The sequence below is a fragment of the Chiloscyllium punctatum genome, chromosome 41 (assembly GCF_047496795.1).
Source record: "Chiloscyllium punctatum isolate Juve2018m chromosome 41, sChiPun1.3, whole genome shotgun sequence".
In the NCBI taxonomy this organism is placed as follows: domain Eukaryota; kingdom Metazoa; phylum Chordata; class Chondrichthyes; order Orectolobiformes; family Hemiscylliidae; genus Chiloscyllium; species Chiloscyllium punctatum.
In genome coordinates, this window is record NC_092779.1 from 14,127,965 (window position 1) to 14,150,048 (window position 22,084).

At 43.8% G+C, this 22,084-nt stretch overlaps 1 protein-coding gene across 4 annotated transcripts in view; it reads right to left on the bottom strand.

Moving 5' to 3' along the window:
• myripb (myosin VIIA and Rab interacting protein b) overlaps positions 1-22,084 on the bottom strand; it is a 392,899-nt gene that overhangs the window by 235,592 nt on the left and 135,223 nt on the right. For all 4 annotated transcript variants that reach the window (XM_072560411.1, XM_072560409.1, XM_072560410.1 and 1 more), the window contains exon 3: positions 16,662-16,883. In XM_072560411.1, coding sequence (XP_072416512.1) covers positions 16,662-16,883 — 222 coding nt within the window. The remainder of the gene's footprint in view (positions 1-16,661; positions 16,884-22,084) is intronic.

A 22,084-nucleotide genomic window follows, 5' to 3' on the forward strand; every position in this document is an offset into this window, starting at 1 on the left:
ATCCATCCCAATTTAGGGATCAGAAGCTGAGACTGGCTAATAATATTTAATAATAATAAATACTTAAGGACAATGGTTGGACACTCAAGACTGCAAGTCAAATAGGAGACTCTGTATTGTGGAGGAGCGAAAGAGAAAGCGTGAGAGTGAGGACACTTCCATTGTGAGCTGTCTTCTGTCCAACTCTTTTCGAACAGTTAAATCTGAGGGTATCTTCAGCAGCTGGACTATCATTGTTGATCATCAATCCACTGTGTGCAGTTTGCCAAATGAAGATGGAACCAGCACACTACCCAGAAATGCAAGTTTTCATCCCCATTTTAACCAAAACGTCCACCTTGTTCCCAAGAATAAAACTATAAGGAGAGAATATAACCTCTGCAAGGAGCAAGCTTGACCTGTGGACCGTGAAAAGACTTGCTAACGTTTACTGTTAAATCTCATTAAAGACAAATTCCTGATGGATCACAAAATAACCTCTTTGCAAAAAATTTGGTACAGGCCTATACTCCATCGATGTGGAGACTGAGGCTACGTTTTAAGGAAATCAGTGAGCTCAGTTGGCTGGACGGTTGGTTTGCAATACGAAGAGCATAGGTTCAAACCAGCACTATTACTATGAAGGAATCTCCATCTCAACCTCGCCCCTCGCTGGAGATATAGTGACCCTCAGGTTAAACCACCTCCGGTATCTAAGGAGAGAGTGGTCCTCCAAGACTAGGGTAACCTTACCTTTCAGTACACAGTCAGCCATCTGAAAGGTGGAAGGCTGTTCACATTGCTATGGCTCTCTGCAGTGCTATCTCAGAGCTAGTTCCTGGTAACATTTCAGATTCTCATACTGCTTCGTTCCACTTTGAATTTAACACCTTCATTGCTGGATTAATTGGTTAAATTGCTTTACAGGGATTTGCACTTATATGTAAGAGTGGCACCGTGAGTTTATAATCCTAGTTTGTATAATCTCTCCTCCCAGTTTAGCCCTTGGAGACTAGGGGCAAGAGGGGATGGGCAAAACGTAGTCTTCTGGGGTCAACTGAGATAGGCAATGACAGCTGTTTGCTATGATAGCACATCAAACTGAAGTCTGCAAAGACTTCCTCCATCTTCAAGAAATATTGAGACCCATATATCTGATCCGACCCAGAATCTATATTGGAGTGCAAGCAGAACATTCTTGAAACTAATTTTGCTTTAGGTAGATCTGAAGCTGGTGTTTAAATTTAAATTAAAAATGTTATAATTAACTTTTAATGAAGATATAACCAATAAGCCTTCATAAGGGGATAAGGTTTGAACATTTACTTCATTCAGATTAGTCACGATACATAAGTGAATGATTTTCTTTGATTACCAAATACTCTATGATATAGTAATTATTACTATAATGTAATACAGAATGGATTCTAAGAATAAGGATTCATAATCAATCATTAAAAAGGTTATGATCTCACACTTTAATACCCAAGAATTCTGGAGAGATGGTGGCCTGATGGTAATGCTCCGAGGAATGTAATCCAGAGCCCCAGACTAATATTCTGGGGCGTAAGTTCACTTCCCGTCATAGCAGATGGCAAAATAGAAATTCAGTAAAACAATGTTGATTGTCACAAGGTGGAGACTCATCTGGCTCAGTCATGCTCTTCATGGAATCAAATCTGCTGCCCTGACCCAGTCCAGCCAACATGGGTCTCCAGTGGTTAGCACTGCTGCCTTACCGAACCAGAGATCAGGGTTCAATTCCACCCTCAGGCGACTGTGCGGACTTTGCATGTTCTGTGTCTGCATGGGTTTCATCCAACAGTTCAAAGATGTGCAGCTTAGGTGGATTGGCCATGCTAAATTACCCAAATGTCCAAGGATGTGCAGACTAGGTGGATTAGCCACAGGAAATGCAGGGTTACAGTGATGGGGTGTGTCCAGGTGGGATGACCTCCAGAGGGTCGGTGTGGACTCGCTGGGCCACATGGCCTGCTTCCACATTGTAGGGATTCTATGATAATGTGGTTGACTTTGGATGTAGGTTTGCTCACTGAGCTGGAAGGTTCATTTCCAGACGTTTCATCATCCTACTAGATAATTGGACACTACATTGGACAAACAGGCAGAAAACTAGCCACCAAGGTACATGAACACCAACTAGTCACAAAAAGACATGGCGCTCTTTCACTAATATCCTCACATACGGATGAGGAAGGACACCACTTTGACTGGGACAAAACATCCATTCCAGGACAAGCCAAACAAACACACACACGAGAATTCCTAGAAGCATGGCATTCCAACCGGAACTCTATCAACAAACACATCGAGTTAGACCCCATCTACCACACCTGGAGTTGAGGAACAGGAAGTGACTTCACCACAGGAAATAACATCACCAACACAAAGAAACTCAAAGATATAAACAGAAAGCAGGAACTTTCAGCAGTGCTTCACCTGAGGCCCACTGAAAATGTTACCTCATAGGGTGATAAAATGTCAGGAAATGAACCTTGCAGCTCACTTGAGGAATCTTACATCCAAAACCTCAACCTGAGCTATAAATCTTCTCAAAACCTGCTATTGTGTTTCACTCCTAACCACCTGAAGGCAATAAATGCTGGCCTAGCCACTGATGCCCATAACTGATTTAAAAAGAAACACCAACAGATAAGTTCTTCAGTTAGGATTCAATTTGTGAATCTGTGATAACATACCTGTCGGTATATTCTACCCTCTATGAACTTGCTACTTTAGAAACTAGCAAGGACATTTCATAATAGGATTCAGCTTACAACACTGGCTAAAGTTCATTTAATAACTTGAAACCCTTGCTATAGCTTTTATTTCACTCCTGGAATGTGGGAATCATTTTGAGAAGGTGGGGGATGAGCTGTTATCTTGAACCACAGCAGTCGGTGTGATGTGGGTTGACCCACAATGCCCTTAGGGAGGGAATTCCAGGATTTTGACCCAGCTTCGCTGAAGGAAAGGGGAGATATTTCCAAGGCAGGTCGGTGAGTGGCTTGGAGAGGAACTTGAAGAGGTGAGGGCATTCTGAAGTATCTGCTGACCTTGTCCTTCTGGACGGAAGTGGCCATAAGTTTGGAAGGTGCTGTCTGAGGATCTCGTAAATAGTACACACTACTGCTACAGAGCAAGTCAATGTTTGTGGATGTTGTGCCAATCAAATAGGTTGTTTTGTTCCAGCTGGTGTCAAGTTTCTAAAGTGTTATTGGAACTGCACTCATGCAGGCAAGTGAGGCATCACACTCCTGATGGCTTGGGGGAGTCAGGAGGGGGGTTACTCGCTGCCGTACTCGTAAACTCTGAGCTGCTCTTGTAACTACTGTATTTTTGAGTCTAGTCCAGTTTCTGGCAATGGAAACCCCCAGGATGTTGATAGTGAGGGATTCAGCGATGGCAATGCCATTGAATGGCAAGGGATGGTGGCTAAATGCTCGCTTGTTGAGGACGGTCATCGCCTGGCACAGTGTGTAATCGAACTATGAAGTCCAGCAATAAGATTATCTTGATAGGTTTACCTTGTGGGTGTGTGCCTTCTAATAGTTTTTCTGCTGTGCTGACTTCCAAGGTCAGTGTGCGTCAGTGACTAAAGCCAATGTGCAGTACACTGACGGGCATGTACGGAATCTTCCTGTGGGAATACAGCTTATGGGGAATGCTAATACTTGAGGAGGTTAAAGCTAGCAGTTATAGCACTCCGCAAGTGAGCTAAACAGCATCAGAATTCTGAAACACATACCAAGGTGTTGTGCTCAGCCTTTGCCTCGGTTGAGCTATCAGTATTGTTTTGAACCTCTTTGCATTTTGCCATTTTAGTTACACATTATACCTAAGGAGCACCAGAGACAATTACACTGCTCAATTTATGATCTCGCATTCACTGTTATCACCTTGCTGCACCTCTGATATATGGCTAATTGATTTTATACTGTGCTCCCTCATTAAAGCAGGGGGAACATTAACTCTGCAGTGCCCTATCTCCCTGTAAAGGATAATCAGGAATTGAACTTAAGGATGTTTGGAAACTACATCATTTATTTTTACATAATCTACGTGCGATTACCAATGAAGACTGCAATACCGTAAATTGGAGGATGAAATATGTCACACATAAACACTTCAGAAAATCATTAACAGTTTTATGTAATGTAATGTGAGTAACTGCATTCTGAGGGGTTTCATTTTTTCATGCAATCATTTGCAATGGAGAGTAAACTATTGTGAGAATTTGCTTTGCTTTTGTATGTGTGATATCAGTGAAGGGCACATCAAGCAATAAGATGATCTCATAAAATTAATCTTGCTCTGGGAACTATCCGGCCTGTGTTACATGTGGTAATGATGTCCAAAGATGTGCAGGTTAGGTAGACTGGGAAATGTGGGGTTATGGGGATCAGGTGGGGGAAAGGGAGGACTGCAGACGCTGGAGATCCGAATCGAAAAGCAGAGCCAGTCAAGCAGCGTCTGAGGGAGCAGGAGAATCGACATTTTGAGCATAAGCCCTTCATCAGGAAGATGAAGATTATGGAAAAATAAATGGTGTCATTTCCAAACATCCTTATGCTTTACAGGGAGATAGGGCACTGCAGAGTTAATTCCTGATGAAGAGCTTACGCCTGAAATGTCTTGTTCCTCGGATGCTGCCTGACTAGCTGTGCTTTTCCAGCAACACACTCTTGACCAGATCAGGTGGGGAGCTGGGTCCAAGGGTAGGCAGAAGGGCATGCTCTTTGAAAGGTCGATACAGACTCAGCAGGCCGAATGGCCTCCTTCTGCATTGTAGGGATTGTAATATACGGCAGGGGGGATTCTACATGGAAGTGACAGTAAGGTAGGAAGGGGGATTTCACTGCTGTCACTCCATGTATTTCCTGAACTGAGTCTGAAGTGAAGTGCCAGTATTTCCAGCATGAACCTGAACAAGTTCAGTCAAACAACCCCCTGGGCTGGAGGCTTCGTAGACAAACCAGAGCCCAGTCCAATTCATTTATTCAGGTGATGTTTCACCGTCCTGAAATCTTACCTTGGTTTCACTGCTCCCGGAATGCTGCTCCGGCAGCCTCGAGTCTTTCCGGAATGTTCTGTTTCTATTGAAATATTCCACAATGCTTGATCCCTCTCTTATTTTTTGTTTATCTTGAGGATGGGTTTTGTCAAGGAATTAATCAGCCCAGCCTTGTTTATTGATGGCAATGATTTCAAACTAACCCAAGTTCAGCAGTAGCAGGTTGGTTACCACAGCACCTTGAAACTGTAATCCAGGCACCATGGATTCATGTCTGACAGTACCAGCCCCACCTCGATCAGAATTCACATAGGGGTGGCACAGTAGCTCAGTGGTTAGCAATGCTGCCTCATAGTGCCAAGGACCCAGGTTCAATTCCAACCTCAGGCAACTGTCTGTGTGGAGCTTGTACATTCTCCCCGTGTCTGTGTGGGTTTCCTCTGGGTGAAAGTGGGGGCTACAGATCAGAGCTGAAAAATGTGTTGCTGGAAAAGTGCAGCAGGTCAGGCAGCATCCAAGGAGCAGGAGAATTGACGTTTCGGGCATAAGCCCTTCTTCAGGAAGGGCTTATGCCCAAAATGTCAATTCTCCTGCTCCTTGGATGCTGCCTGACCTGCTGCGCTTTTCCAGCAACACACCTTTTCAGCTCTTTCCTCCGGGTGCTCCAGTTTCCTCCCACAGTCCAAAGATGTGCAGGTCAGGTAGATTGGCCATGCTAAATTGCCCCATAGTGTCCAGGGATGCACAGGTTGCGTGGATTAGCCATGAGGAATGTAGGGTTACAGGGATAGGGCGGGATGGTCTTCTGAGGATTAGTGTGGATTCCATGGGCTGAATGGCCTGCTTTCACACTGTTGGGATTCTATGATTCTACAAGGGACTTTATTGGAAATTTAGAAAGGGTTTGAAGAAACATGCAGTATTGTAGGTTGGTAGACTCCTGTTATTATTCTTACAGCAATATTGATGAGGATGTGACATTTGACTGAACTATCCCTGTATTCCAACCACAGTCCAGTGCTTCATACCTGAACTCTGCATCAACAGGTTATTGTCCAGTAGATCCTAGTCTAATAGGTGGAGCGAGGGAGTGCTGCACTGTCAGAGGTACAGTCTTACCATAAGATTTTAAACTGAGGTCTTGTCTTGCCCTCTCAAAAATGTTTTAAGACAATATTTTGAAAAAGACCACATAAGTTACCCTCCGATGTCCTGATCAACACACTAAAATATTATCTGGTTCAGAGTCTGTAAGGGTTTGTGGGAGCTTGCTGTGTACAAATTGGCTGCCACATTTTCTGCTTTATAACAATGGCTGCATTTTAAAAAACAGAGTACTTTGGTACTTGCCAAACAGAGAAGCAGTGGCCTAGTGGTATTGTCACTAGACTATTAATCCAGAGACTATGAGGGACTGGTTCAAATCCTGCCACAGCAGATGATGGAACTTGCATTCAATAAGAAATATCTTGAGTTAGGAATGTAATGGTGACTATAAAAAAACTACTGTTGGAAAAACCCATCTGGTTTACTAATGTCCTTTAGGGAAGGAAACTGCTATCTTTACCTGGTCTGGTCTCCATGTGACTCCACACCCATAGCAATGTTAACTACCCTCTGGGCAATTCGGGATTGGCAATAAATGCTATCCTAGCCAGCAACACCCTCATCCTGTGAATGAATAGAACAGAAACTTCATTGGCTGTGAGAGCTTTGGGTCATTGGGAGACTATAGAAGGCATTTTATAAATACAACTGCTTTATGTGCTGTACTATGACAAGCTGGAGGGAAAAGTCATACAGTAAGGAGGGTCAGCCATAGCATTTATTTAAAATCAGGACTTTTACAGCAAAGACACTGAACAGACATCAATGAGATGGGAGGAGCATGTGTATGACAGATAGCTGTGAAAGGAGATTGTTGTGATCGCAGTAGAGATCAGTAACATGTTTTCTTTCTGAAGAATCAGAAAATCCATACTAAACTAACAAACCAAGATAATTTTATCACACTAAAATCAAAGAACATGAAAGAACACCAAAGTTACATCCTATTTTAAAGAATCAGTTATTTGAATGACTTTATCAATTCAATGAATATAGCTTGAGATAATGCTACAGCTTTAAGAGGGATATTTTTTTTCCTGAAGGTTTTATGAAGAAAGGTTGAGACAGAGGTTGAGGTTGTGAGTTGTCTGCTCAAAGCCAATAAAGTAAAAAACTCAAGAAGCCTTGGGGATTTCTTAAAAGTTGGAACAATCGAAGCAGCCTGAATGGGTGGGGTCACGCTCCCACAAAACCAGGATTGTTAGTTTTAGGTTTTGGCAGTTGCTGGAGTCTTGAAGCTGGATGTGGAAGCTCATATTCCTCTCTCTGTTATAGCTAAAAGGTAGGGTTCTCTTCCTGCTGCTTGAATTACATGTGAGACAATCTGTTTTACTGCATTTGCCTTTGCCAAGAGTGCATCTATGGGATGTTAATACATTGGAACAGTCAATTAGTAATAGTCAATATATACCATTTAGTTAAGCATTTCAATAGAGTCACAGTGAGGGTAATCGTTTTCCTTTATTTTTATTTTATCTGTATTTTAACTGTTTTGTGAAAATAAAGTGTGTTTTGCTGAAAGTGAGTAGTTTGACCAATTGAATTCCATCTGGAGTGCAATGCCTTACACTTAACTGTAAAGTAAGAACAAGTTAGGGTCTATTTTCATAACATATTTTGGAGGGGGTTTGGTCTGGTCCATAACAGGTTATAATCTAAATTCCACTTCTTAACTCAAATTTTCTTCTGCACCCTTAGACTTTCACCTTTACATCTCAAATCAGACAAAATTTGACAAAAATTGGATGATTAAACGCCTGCGATGAGTATTGTTCCAAAGATTAAACATTTGGGATTTTTTTGGGCCTTCCACTTTCTCTGGCAAAATTCTCCTTCCAAATCTCCCCCAAGCCATCCCATGATTGTAGACATTATTCAGTATAGCTGCTGCTAGCACCTTAAGCCTTGGGTAAGAACTCTCCAGGTTGCAATGTCTTTTACCTCCAGAATCGTGCATCTTAAACTGTCTCCCGTTCTTTAGCTTAGCTTGCCCATTGTTGCAGTCTAACCCCTTGTTGGTAAAGTCTACAGGGTTTTAGCCAGCACAAAGAAGTTCAACTTAGAATTAGAATCCCTTCGACCCAACAAATCCACACCGACCCTCTGAAGAATATCCCACACAAACCCATTCCCCATTACTCTACATTTACCCCAGACTAATTCACCTACCCTATACATCCCTGAACACGACAGGCAATTTAGCAAAGCCAGTTCACCTAACCTGCATATCTTTGGACTGTTGGAGGAAACCCACGCAGACATGGGGAGAATGTGCAAACTCCACACAGACAGTCACCCGAGGATGGAATTGAGCCTGGGTCCCTGGTGCTGTGAGGCAGCAGTGCTAACTACTGAGCCATTGATTCATGTTTGAAAGAAATGTTTCCTGCAATCAACTTGTTTACAACTAAAACTAAACCACTTGGTGAGTTTGGAGAAGATTTGTAGCTCAGGTTGAGGTTCTGGATGTAAGTTTGCTCACTGAATTGGAACCTTCCAGCTCAGTGAGCAAACTTACATCTAGAACTAAACCACTTGAACACACAACAAACCCCAGTTCACCAACTTGTCTTTTTTAAACCGTTTACCTCCCAACCAACCTGGTCACATAATCAGTTCAGGGTTTTAGCCTGAATAAAGCTGCTCTTCACAACATTGTTGTGGTTCTGTTCACCGAGCTGGGAATTTGTCTTGCAAATGTTTCATCCCCTGCCTAGGTGACATCCTCAGTGCTTGGGAGCCTCCTGTGAAGCGCTTCTGTGCTGTTTCCTCCGGCATTTATAGTGGCCTGTCTCTGCCGCTTCCGGTTGTCAGTTCGAGCTGTCCGCTGTAGTGGCCGGTATATTGGGTCCAGGTCGATGTGTTTGTTGATAGAGTCTGTGGATGAGTGCCATGCCTCTAGGAATTCCCTGGCTGTTCTCTGTTTGGCTTGCCCTATAATGGTAGTGTTGTCCCAGTCGAACTCATGTTGCTTGTTGTCTCTGTGTGTGGCTACTAAGAATAGCTGGTCGTGTCGTTTCGTGGCTAGTTGGTGTTCGTGTATACGGATCGTTAACTGTCTTCCTGTTTGTCCGATGTAGTGTTTTGTACAGTCCTTGCATGGGATTTTGTACACTACGTTGGTTTTGCTCATGTTGGATATCGGATCCTTCGTTCTGGTGAGTTGTTGTCTGAGCGTGGCTGTTGGTTTGTGTGCTGTTATGAGTCCTAGTGGTCGCAGTAGTCTGGCTGTCAGTTCAGAAATGCTCCTGATGTATGGTAGTGTGGCTAGTCCTTTGGGTTGCGGCATGTCCTCGTTCCGTTGTCTCTCCCTTAGGCATCTGTTGATGAAATTGCGATGGTATCCGTTTTTGGCGAATACCTTGTATAGGTGTTCCTCTTCCTCTTTTTGTAGTTCTGGTGTGCCGCAGTGTGTTGTGGCCCTTTTGAATAGTGTCCTGATGCAACTTCGTTTGTGTGTGTTGGGGTGGTTGCTTTCATAGTTTAGGACTTGGTCTGTGTGTGTGGCTTTCCTGTAACCCTTTGTGGTGAATTCTCCGTTCGGTGTTCTCTGTACCATCACGTCTAGGAATGGGAGTTGGTTGTCCTTTTCTTCCTCTCTAGTGAATCGGATTCCTGTGAGTGTGGCGTTGATGATCCGGTGTGTGTTCTCTATTTCTGTGTTTTTAAGTATTACAAAGGTGTCATCCACGTATCTGACCCAGAGTTTGGGTTGAATTTGTGGTAAGAGGAAGAGGAACACCTATACAATGTATTCGCCAAAAACGGATACCCCCGCAATTTCATCAACAGATGCCTAAGGGAGAGACAATGGAACGAGGACATGCCGCAACCCAAAGGACTAGCCACACTACCATACATCAGGAGCATTTCTGAACTGACAGCCAGACTACTGTGACCACTAGGACTCATAACAGCAAACAAATCAACAGCCACGCTCAGACAACAACTCACCAGAACGAAGGACCCAATACCCAACATCAGCAAAACTAATGTAGTGTACAAAATCCCATGCAAGGACTGTACAAAACACTACATCGGACAAACAGGAAGACAGTTAACAATCCGTATACATGAACACCAACTAGCCACGAAACGACACGACCAGCTATCCTTAGTAGCCACACACACAGACGACAAGCAACATGAATTCGACTGGGACAACACTACCATTATAGGGCAAGCCAAGCAGAGAACAGCCAGGGAATTCCTAGAGGCATGGCACTCGTCCACAGACTCTATCAACAAACACATCGACCTGGACCCAATATACCGGCCACTACAGCGGACAGCTCGAACTGACAACCGGAAGCGGCAGAGACAGGCCATTATAAATGCTGGAGGAAACAGCACAGAAGCGCTTCACAGGAGGCTCCCAAGCACTCAGGATGTCACCTAGACAGGGGACAAAACGTTTGCAAGACAAATTCCCAGCTCGGCGAAAAGAACCACAACAATGAGCACCCGAGCTACAAATCTTCTCACAAACTCTTCACAACATATCTTCTTCCAGAGAAAAAGGAGAGTTTAAAAGGACCACGAACCCACCAGAAAAGAAACTGTTTCCACAAGTGCTGTCACAAGATTGACAGACAAAGAACAAGAATCTAGCTCAAACAAGTGTAATAAAGTCAAGTAGTAAGCAAGCAAGAAATGGTTATAAAATATATAAAAAAAGGGAAGTAGGATATTGTGAAGAGGGAGTTAAATATGGTGAATAGGAAATTAGACATTGTGAAGAGGGTGGGGGACGAGGCCGAGGGGGTGGGGGACCAGACCGAGGGAGCGGGAAACCAGGCCAAGGAGGTGGGAGACCAGGCCGAGGGGGTTGGGGACCAGGCCGAGGGGGTGGGGGACCAGGCCGAGGGGGCGGGGGACCAGGCCGAGGGGGCGGGGGACCAGGCCGAGGGGGCGGGGGACCAGGCCGAGGGGGCGGGGGACCAGGCCGAGGGGGCGGGGGACCAGACCGAGGGAGCGGGAAACCAGGCCGAGGGGGTGGGAGACCAGGCCGAGGGTTGAGGGACCAGACCGAGGAGGTGGGAGACCAGGCCGAGGGGGTTGGGGACCAGGCCGAGGGGGTGGGGGAATCTTGTGAAGAGGGAGTAAGATATGGTGGAGGAATGAAATTTGGAACAGGGAAGTGAGATGTGGTCAAGGGGGAAATCAGATACTGAAAAAAGATAAGGAAAGTAAAAACTGGAATCAGAAATGAATAAGAAAAAGATATTTAAAGAATTGTCACAGAAACAGCAGCACAAAAGAAGAGTTGTTAAAAAAAAGGCTGAGATAAAAATGCAACATATGAATAAGATGGATTCAAAGTAAATAGCTGCCTGGAAATAATAAAAAGGGAAAATCACCTGTATTACCAGATCACAGGGCTGCTCTCTCAGAGAGACAATACTGGTGGTGATTTTAACCTGAGGGTCACCACATCTCAGGTGGAGGAGAAGGTTAAGGAGAGTCCTTTGTGATAACCTCAGACAGTGCAGGAACAGAACCTATCACTGAGCTAATCATCCAGTCCAATCTTAAAGATGTTCTGGTGAAATGTGTGGCATAAAACCCAATTAAACACATACATTAACATGTTCAAATTCAGGATAAACGCAGTGGATTCTTTATTGTCATTAGTGCTACCGAGCACTTGTATTAAACTGAACAGAGGGAATTGTCAGCAAACATACTTCTATCGATCAAAAATTCAAAGAAAGTAGTTGTTTTTTCTGCCAGAGGCCAAAGCAAACATTCGTTTTCAATTCTTTTTCCTCGTGTTTACTCCAAGATGTAGGCTTCACAAGTTTGTCCATTCATTTAGCGGACCCTGTTGGACTCCCTCATCGACCTCCAAGCCCGCATCCCAGTAATTTCTGATGGTAAGCACACCACAAAATCAGCTCCAATTCACCGAATATATTGTCGGAAGTCTGGAAATTCCCCAGATGGTGAAGACCTTTTTAGATTACGTCATCAAATACCCTGAAGCTTTGAATCATTAGTATGACCAAAAAGAATAATCTATTCTGACATTTTAATTCAGACATGTTTTCAAACAAATCATTTGCTTATTTTGATTCCCACAGTGACTCCTCACGTGTAAACTGCACCATTTAAACATCTCCTGAACATCCCCACATCAGATTTTACAAAGACACACTGGCCTTCTTCATTGAACTGAATTCTATTGGCCCCAGTTATTATTCATGAAGTGTTCTCTTGCAGATCATGCATCCAATTACAGGGCTGGCAAAAATTAATAATTTGAAAATTGAAGATGGAAACTAAGAGACTAATTAAATTAATTGCATTACGACTACTGATGCTAGCTTGAGTCTTGAACACTCAGAAACCTGTCTTGAATATTTAACATGAATTTCTGATCATTCTGAATCAGTAGGTGTGTAAAGCCAGATTACACAAAACTACTTTCGTCCCACTGCTAATATCGTCGAACATCAAGCAACAAAATAAAGCTGCTTGTAAGTTTCAGTGGCACTTGAGGAGTTGTGATGAAGGGTCAATGACCTGAAACATTAATTGTTTCTCCTCACTTTCTTTTATTCCCAATGCCTACATTTTGTACTGCATTCTAAACTTACAAAAACTGGATTGGATGGGGTGCCAAAATATCATCCATCTCTTTCAGAATCACGCCTGAATCAGATAGATCTTCTCTTTGATGCTTCTAAAAGTCTTAAATAAAATGAATTCATGCAATGCTAATCTAGCCCAAAGGATATACCATAATGTTGCACCTAATTATGCACATTCATCACCAGCTGAAACTAATTACCACAAGGAAGGAAATGGAATTGCCAACCGACTGCAGTAAGGCATACATATTTGCAGCCAGAGTATATAGGAGGCAATTTACATGCACAGCATACGGCATAACACTATCATATGGCATAACCTTTGGAGCTGCATGGCAAGCTGCTCAAGATGTACCCAAGGATCTGAACTGCTGCTCAGTTCTGCTTGATGGAAGTACCAGTGCCTCCATGGACGTGAGACTGCAGTGCAGTTCAGTCACAGACTGTGCATTTTCTGAGAGAAGCTGGGAACTACAGAGGTAAGACCATCCGCACACTGTCAACTGCTGGGCTGAGACAGGGATTGGAAAGGTAGGAGTTTGTTGCCGTATAAAACAGAATGGGGCAGCCAAGGCAGGTAGAACATCACCACATGCTGCACCGCTGAGGATTACAAAGAAGCTGCATGTGAAAGCCTTTGCAATTCATAAGGGCAGTGATGTTCTGTGAGAGAGACCTCAGGTGCAGCTTGGCTTGGATAACCTGTAGTAGACAAGCAGGAGGCTGGAAGAACACAGTAAGACAGGCGGCATCAGGAGGTAGAGAAGTCAACGTTTCAAGTCTAACCTTTCTTCAGGACTAGAAGAAGGGTTACACCCGAAACGTCGATTTCTCTACCTCCTGATGCTGCCTGGCCTGCTGTGTTCTTCCAGCCACCTGCCTCTCTATCTTGGATAACCTGTAAAGTCCTCCAACTCCAGATGCCTACTTTGTCGTTTCCAGTGATCCATGGGGATTGCAAGATGAGCGTTTCACGTTTGGTCAGGGATTGACGAACGTAACAAAACATTTGTCTTGGATTATCCTGGGAACAAAGGCCACTGGAACGCCTTGAGCCAAAGTATATCTCCAGCACCATTTCCTCAGTCACAGGAAAGCAACAGTTCAGGGAATGCCAATGCTTGCACCCATTGTAACCTCTCTTTGGAACCAATCCAAAATCTCTTTGTGTTGCAACTTGCAATTTTTCCTCTTGCAGGCACTGAATATTAAACACAAGTTGTCTGACAAACCTTCCTTGCTGCTCATACAGTAAAAGGTAACCCTCAAACTAGCATTTCGGAATGCCAATGCATAATTTTGGTGTGTTCACGATGTTCACTCAGGCCTATCACATCATTGGTTAAATGTCTCCATCAATCAAATACCATCAGCATTTACTTTCTGAATTTAACTCAATCAAAAATTTCAGAGCATCACACAACAAAATACTAAGTCACTTCAGTCAACACTGGGGGTAGGTTACGTAATTCTCTGCCTACCGGGTACATTCGAAGGAGCACGTTAAAGGAGCAAAGTGAGGTAGAGAGGCAGGGAGGTGTCTGAATGACAGCCTCTCAAAGCAAGATGAAAAGGGCAACGAAAGGTGGGACAATTAAAATCAGAGATGCTCTCAAGGTGAGAATTAGAGGAGCCAAAACAGAAATTGCTAGCAAAACTCAGCAAGTCTGGCAGCATCTGTGAAGAGCCCTTCATCAGGAACATTCCTGAAACATCGATTCTCCTGCTCCTCGGATGCTGCCTGAGCTGCTGTGCTTTTCCAGTGCCACACTTTTTGATTCTGACTCTCCAGCATCTGCAGTCCTCACTTTCTTCTGAACTTCAATGAGTTACAGGCCCAACCTACTCACCATCTTCTCAACCCACTCAGACTTCTCTGGACTGCCCCCCAATGTCAGTATCCATTCTCATCGCTTGTGATTGTGAATGAAATCAGTGTTTTTGGAAATGCTTTGAGCTTTCGCAATTCACTCTCAGAATGTGAGCATCGCTGATCCCAAACCTCTCACTCGCGGGCACTATCAGAGCTGCAGGCAATCCCACAAGGAAGACAGAGATGGATCCCAGAATCATGCAAGTCTGAAACTTTTGGTCGGGGGGGGGGGAAATGGTTGATTTGGAAGACAGGCAGGAGACATGAATTATCTTGGGATTATCAATTTGCACTTGCCAATTGAAACTATCAATTGTTTTTCGTAGATATAGTTTCTGTCTACCTTATAGGTTGAGGACGTTGACTTCTGACACACTGTTTATTCAAAACAGGTCTAAAGAAAATGTGCTACTGTAGAAACCCTGTAAAATGATTAACTGAGAAACCTTTGACAATGAACTTCCTACTGAACAATCTTCCAGTGAGATGAGTTCCAACTGCTTAGCAAAAGAAACTTTACACTTTGCAGTAATTAATTTCAGTACAGTTACCAAGAATTTTATTGTAATTATTGTATGTTCTATATATAAAACACCATAGTCTTGCTATCTCAGAGAGAGAGAGAGTGCAAGACAGAAAGAGACAGAGACGGATGAGTGGTGGTGATTTAACCTGAGGGTTACCATACCTCAGCAGAGGTTGAGAGGAAGAGTGCTTCATGGTAACTTAAGCTGGTGTGAGAATTGAACCCGTGCTGTTGCCATCACTGTGCATCGCAAATCAGCCGTCCAGGCAACTGAGCTAACTAATCCTCATGTTCTCTATGAAGGCCCACAAAATGGGTGGGAAAGTGGCTGGGTTAAAAAGTACAAAAGTATGTGCAGCTGTTGCCGTTTCTACGGTGCTCAGGAACTGGGGCATCCACGTGTCATGAACATATTTAAAAATCAACTTCTGCTGACAATTAGGAGCGCGATTGGGCTGTGTGGGTCACAGTGAGCTGGGGTGGGGGTGGGGGGTGTCGGTTCCATGACATTTCTGCATCTTGCCCCATTGCCAGCCCTTCAACAAGTCCCTTGGCCTTCTCCAGTCTCAGCTTCCAGCATTTCCTCTCTTGAAAGTGATGGGAAATTTTTGGAGTTCCGTTGATATACTAAAGAATTCTAAGGCATTCATAAGAGAGTTATTAAACAACATTCCAACCACATAAGGAGATATGAGATTACTCCTTGGCCAAGCATTGAGCTAAGTTTAAAGGACCACCTTAAATGAGGAATGCAGTAGGGACGCAGAGCAGATTAGGAAGGGAATTAGAGAAATTGGAGAAAATGCAAAAGGTTGGGGATGCTTACCGATCCCAGAGGGTCAGGAAGCCAGATGAGAGGCCGAGAACAGCAGGGATTCAAAGTCAAGGATGAGAATTTTAAAATAATGGTGTTTCCAGACTAGGAGGAGGTTAGCGAGCAGAAGGGTGATGGATAAATGGACCTTCTTTCAAGTTAGGATGCACCCAGCAGAAATTTGGATGAGCTCAAATTCACACGCGAACCAAAGAGAAAAGCTGCATAATGAAGACTTCAGAGACAGACTGGAGAGAGGAATGGCCTACTCCAAATCAGAACATGCCCTCTGCAAGAGATAATCAACTCTTAAAAAGAAAATGTCAATGAGCAAAATGGAGGATATGTTCTGCCGTTTACAAATTAGATTGAGATCGTGTGTATGCTTCATTTGAGCCACAGAAACACTTAGTTCACATTTATTTCCAATCAGCTGTTAACATCTTAGTACTGCCCACCACATGCCTCTGCAGAAAAGTGAACAATAGAAATGATCAAACACTGAGGTATGTCTGTGTAACGCACCAAGCCCCAATCTGTGTGAATACTCAACTCTGTTGCAACCAATTGTCGATTTCGAAGCTACTTGGATGCTGCCTGAACTGCTGTGCTCTTCCAGCACCACTAATCCAGAATCTGTTGCAACCATTGGTCCATCATCAAGTTTGAGGTCAATTCAATCATAATGTCAATAAAGTTATAAAAAGGGTAAGACGGAGAGAGGCAGGACTTACCGGGCCTGGTGACACACTGTACAGATCCAGGCTTTCTCCTTCTTGCTGTATGCACCACAGTTCTTGCAGATGTTGAACTTGCAGTCGACACAAGGACGCTTGGTGTTAATGAGGAAGGTAAAAGGGCTACAGCAGCGGATGCAGCAGTTCTCATTGAACTTCTCCTGCTTGGAAAGGATTGTGCGTTTATTGCCTTCCTCGTTCAGTTTCTGCTTCAGTTCACTGTAAGACAGAAGTCACCGTTTCCAACAGTTAGATGACAACGTTATACAAGTGTCCTCCCAAAGGGTCTCCCTAATATTAAGAACGGAGATAGAACATACTGGAAAAAGGTTCTGTGGGTCACACAGCATTTGCGCAGAAGCGAAGGTAAGGTGAATGCTTTAGGTCACTAATCATTCTTGGTACAGGTCATTCTGCCCTTACACGCATTTCATGAATGTGCTGTAACCCGAATGACAAACTGGGGACGCTGCTTCTCAAATGCGAACTTTTAAACCGTGTGTTAGCCATAACGCGATTACATCACCAACACTTTAAGCTCTTTCTAAAGAGCAGGGTTGCACAAGAACGTAACCATCATGTTATAGAACAACGACTTGTATTCCACGTACTTGGAATAATAGTTGTTCGTTTCTACGAGTGATATGAATGCATCTTTTGTGTTTCTAAAAGAAACTATGGGATGCAATATTTCTGGAAACATATTCTGATCCCATTCCACGATCATTCGGCTTTTCCAGAAGCTTCCCAGTTTTGAGTTGTACCACTGACTATTCTTTAGCTCACAACCGTATAAAAATGTCTCTCTCTTTCACAAATGGATACAGAATAGAATAGGAATAGCAGGAGGCCACTCATCAATCAAACCTATTCTCTGATTCAATGAGATCATGGTTGGCCTGTAACCTAACGTCTAATCCTCGCCAATGCCTCAGATCTGCACTTCACAACAATGTCAGCCTTAAAGTGAACAATTAACCTGCATAAACCGTTGTTGTGGAAGACCGTGTCAATCTTCCACTGTCATATCATTGGTTATCTACATCGATGGTGATCCTCCAAAATTCTGACAACAACCTCATGTCAGCACTTCAACATAAAAGAATATATTAAAATACACTTTGAAACTGCTGTTTGATAGACATATTCAAGCATTAGGAAGCTCAAGCATTTAAAATACTAAAACCTGTTACTGTTCCTGACATTAAAAGGCTGATCAATGAGTTAAACCATTTCAAACAGCATTGGGTACTTTTTGTTTTGAAAGTTTGGCCAGTTTAAAACAGGAAGTCTAAGTGTTGTAAATTAATTTGCAAATCAAAAGATCATCCTTACCAGAGGTAGATAAGTTCTTGTTTGCCAAAGGGATCAAAGGTTATGGGGAAGAAGTGGGAAAACGGGTTTGAGAAACTTACCTGCCATGGTTGAATGGTGGGAGACAAGAAAACTGCAGTTGCTGGAATCCAAAGTAGACGGGCAGGAGGCTGGAAGAACACAGCAAACCAGGCAACACCAGGAGGTGCAGAAGTCAGCATTTCAGGTTACACCCAAAACGTCAACTTCCCGACATCCTGGTGCTGCCTAGCTTGCTGTGTTCTTCCAGCCTCCTGCCCGTCTACTCCATGATTGAATGGTGGAGCAGGCTCGATGGGCCAAATGGCCTAATTTCTGCTCTTATGTTCTTCTGGATATTTACAGATTGGTGGCAAGATCCCTGTGAGAAGTCACACGACACCAGGTTATAGTCTAACAGGTAAACCTGACAAAGGGGCAGCACTCCGAAAACTTGTGATTTCACATAAACCTGTCTGACTATAACCCAGTGTCATGCGACTTCTGACTTCGTTCACCCCAGTCCAACACCAGCATCTCCACATCAAACATCCCTGTGAGGTTTTGCCTATTGGCTCTCAGCAGTAAATGTTATCAGCATAAAGCTAGAATATTGCTCAATGTTGAGACTGCTGGTTCTGGTGGGAGACTGGTGTATTGAAAGGGGGCTCTTACAGAGTCTTTTAGTACCTCCTTGGGGGACACAGTGTAAGGGTGGAATTATTTGCTTCCCCCGGGTCCTAACCGGGAGAGGAGGCATGAGGGGACTGGTCCATTATCCCCCTCGAAAGGTAAGCTTCCAACCAATGAAAGGAGAGACATTCTCCCGTGTCATTTCCCGGACCCCACTGGGACTTGATGGGACGATCACTGAGAATACCTAATTCTACCGGAAAAGTTTGAATAATAAACATAGGAGCCATTCAGCCCCTTAAGCCTGCTCTGCCATTTAATACAATCATGGCTGATCTCATCTTGGACTCAAATCCACTTCCCTGCCCTGTCCCCATTATCCTTAAACCAGTTACTAATTAAATCTCTGTCTCCTCCTCCAATGTCCCAGCATCCACTGCACTCTGGGGTAGTGAGATTCACATCCCTTTGAGAGAAGTAATTTGTCCCCCATCGGTTTTAAATCTGTCACCCTTTATCCTAAAACTATGACCTTTCACGGTAGATTTTCCCACAAGGGGGAAGCATCTTCTCCATCCCTACTTTGTCAACCTCCTTTAGCATCGTATATACCTCAATTCAATCTCCTCTTACTCTTCTAAACTCCAGAGAATATGGGCCTAAACTGCTCAATCTCTCTTCAGAAGACAAACCCCTCATCTCTGGGATCAATCGAGTGAACCTCGTCTGAATAGTCTCTGATACAACTACCTCCCTCCTCTGAGGTATCAAAACTGTCCAGAATAACTGGAATAAACACAAGATCAATGTGCTATTTATATTCTAATCGTCATCCTGTTTTAATGCCAATTGCCCCAAATGATTCATACTTTGTTACTCGCATGCATTTATTAGTTCAGTCACAATTAGATCACCATGGATTTCAGACTAAATCCCATTAATAGCTGAGAGCTTGGAGCAAGGAATTGATTCAAACAGATGAAGATTGTAATCAGATGAGAATGGATTTGGATGTTGAACAATTATTCTTTTGTTGGAAATCTGCCATCTTTAAGAATCAATCCACTGTGTTGAGTGAGAAAGCAAGATAAGATTTCACCACATTTCCATCATGCTAAGATTTAACAGAAAGAATTAGGTTTTAGGTGAGACTGAGGACTAGATTTGAAGTCGTTGTAAATTGAAACAATCAAATTTTATTCTTGAAAACAAGCTTCAAGCAGTGAAATTTATCAGCCAAAGTGTTATTGCAACTGCACCTGAACATCTAGCAATGCATTTACATATTGGAACATTATTTGTCCATTTTAGCAAATAGGTTTTCATATATTGAGCACTCCAAAACTCAAATGGACTCACCATATAGACACAGTGGCTACAAGAGCAGATCAGAGGCTATGAATACTGCAGTGAATAACTCACCACCCGGTTCACCAAAACCCTTCCATCATCTACATGGCACAAGTCAGGAGTGTGATGGAAGACTCCCTACTTGCCTGGATGGCAGCTCCAACAACACTCAAGAAGGTCAACACCATCCACAACAAAGCAGCTCGCTTGATTGGCATTACATCCAAACCATCCACTCCCTCCACCACCAACGCTCAGTCACAGCGGTGTGTACTATCTACAAGGTGCACTGCAGAAATTCACCAGAGATCCTTAGACAGCACCTTCCAAATTCACAACCACTTCCATCTAGGACAAAGGAAGCAGATATATGGTAACACCACCATATGTCTGCAAATTCCCCTCCAAATCACTCACCATCCTGACTTGGAAATAAATCACCGCTCCTTCACCACCCCTGGGTCAAAATCCTGGAATTCCCTCTGGAATGACATTGTGGGTCAACCCACAGCAGGTGGACTGCAGCAGCTCAAGAAGGCAGGTCAGCCCCCACCTTCTCAAGGGCCAACTATGAACAGGCAATAAATGCTGATCCAGCCATCAATGCTCACATCCCATGAGACATTTAAAGAAATCTTCCTGGCAACTGCACACCATACTACACTAGATTAAAGGCCTCTATTCTGTTCTTTGTTCTAATCAGGTAGTGAAGTAAATCAGGGATCTGAAATCCTCCTAGTGCTCCATTTTAACAAGGACAGGAGACAACTGCAAACTCCCAGAATAGTTACGGAACCAGCTCAATTAAGCAGCAATATCTTCCTCTCACTTAAACAGCCCAAAGAAATCCCAAGTAAAACTACTCAATCATATCCAGGAGATGTACCAAGGCTCAGACAGTGTTTCACAGTGTCAGAAACCTCACTCTTAAGTCGGCAATCACCCCAAAAGAGGTGGAATGTGAGTAAACACATGTACACTGGCCCATTCGCGCTCTCCATCCAGCAATTCTTTATCTTTGTTTTCAAATCTCCCCACGACCTCCTGCTTCCCACCCCTGTGATCTCCTCCAGTCTTTATATGTCCCTCCACCCACTCTCTTGGCCAGTTGATTTTGATCGACCCATTTCTGGTGGTTTTGTCTTGAGCTGTCTGGACCCTAAGCTCTGAAATCTCTTCCCGAAACCTCTCTCTTCTGAAATTCTCTCCTCCTGCAATACTCTACATCTCTCTCCTCCTTCAACAAGTTCCTTAAAATCTCTCTCTTTGACTAAATGTTTGGTCACATGCACTCGTATTCTTCTGCTTGTCGTCCAAATTTATTTCAGTTCCCGTAAAGTGCGCTGGGATGTTCTGCTATGTTAGAAGTGATGAGGAGAAAGTGAGGACTGCAGATGCTGAAGATCAGAAAAAACGTGGCGCTGGAAAAGCACAGCAGGTCAGGCAGCATCCGAGGGGCAGGAGAGTCAATATTTCGGGCACATGTCTGATGAAGGGCTTATGCCTGAAATGAGGATTGTCCTGCTCCTCAGATGCTGCCTGACCTGCTGTATTTTTCTAGCACCATACCTTTCAGCTATGTTAGAAGTGAGTCCATTCCAAAGGAACTCCAAAGGAGAGCCATATTGGTCTCAAAACATTAACCCTATTCACGTCCCTACAGATGCAGCCAGCGTTGCTGAGTTTCTCCAGCGTATTCTGCTTTGAAATCAGTCAGGTTGTTTCCACTGGCCTGTGAGTGAGTGCCCATCCTATCAGTCAAGCACACCACTGGCATTTAAACCTAAACGCTCTGCCCCCTTTGGTGTGGTAACTAGGGCCAGTGCAAGTTCCCAGATTGTGACCTTCCACAGGCCAAACAGGAAACATCGGCAGTTTGAAAATGAAAATAAATTGTTTCTTGCACACAGTTTGGAGGCCAGAGGGCTGAGACTGGCGATTTTGGAAGCTTATTGCGAATGGAATTAATGGCTGTGAGGTGGGCCCGGATCAGGACCGCTCGTGATGTCAGCAAGGAGGCGGCATTGGAGCTGGGGAGTCCCTGTTCACCAGCTGGACCTGACCCCCCAGGACAGATTGTGACCCGGAGACTGGGACCCCTGACA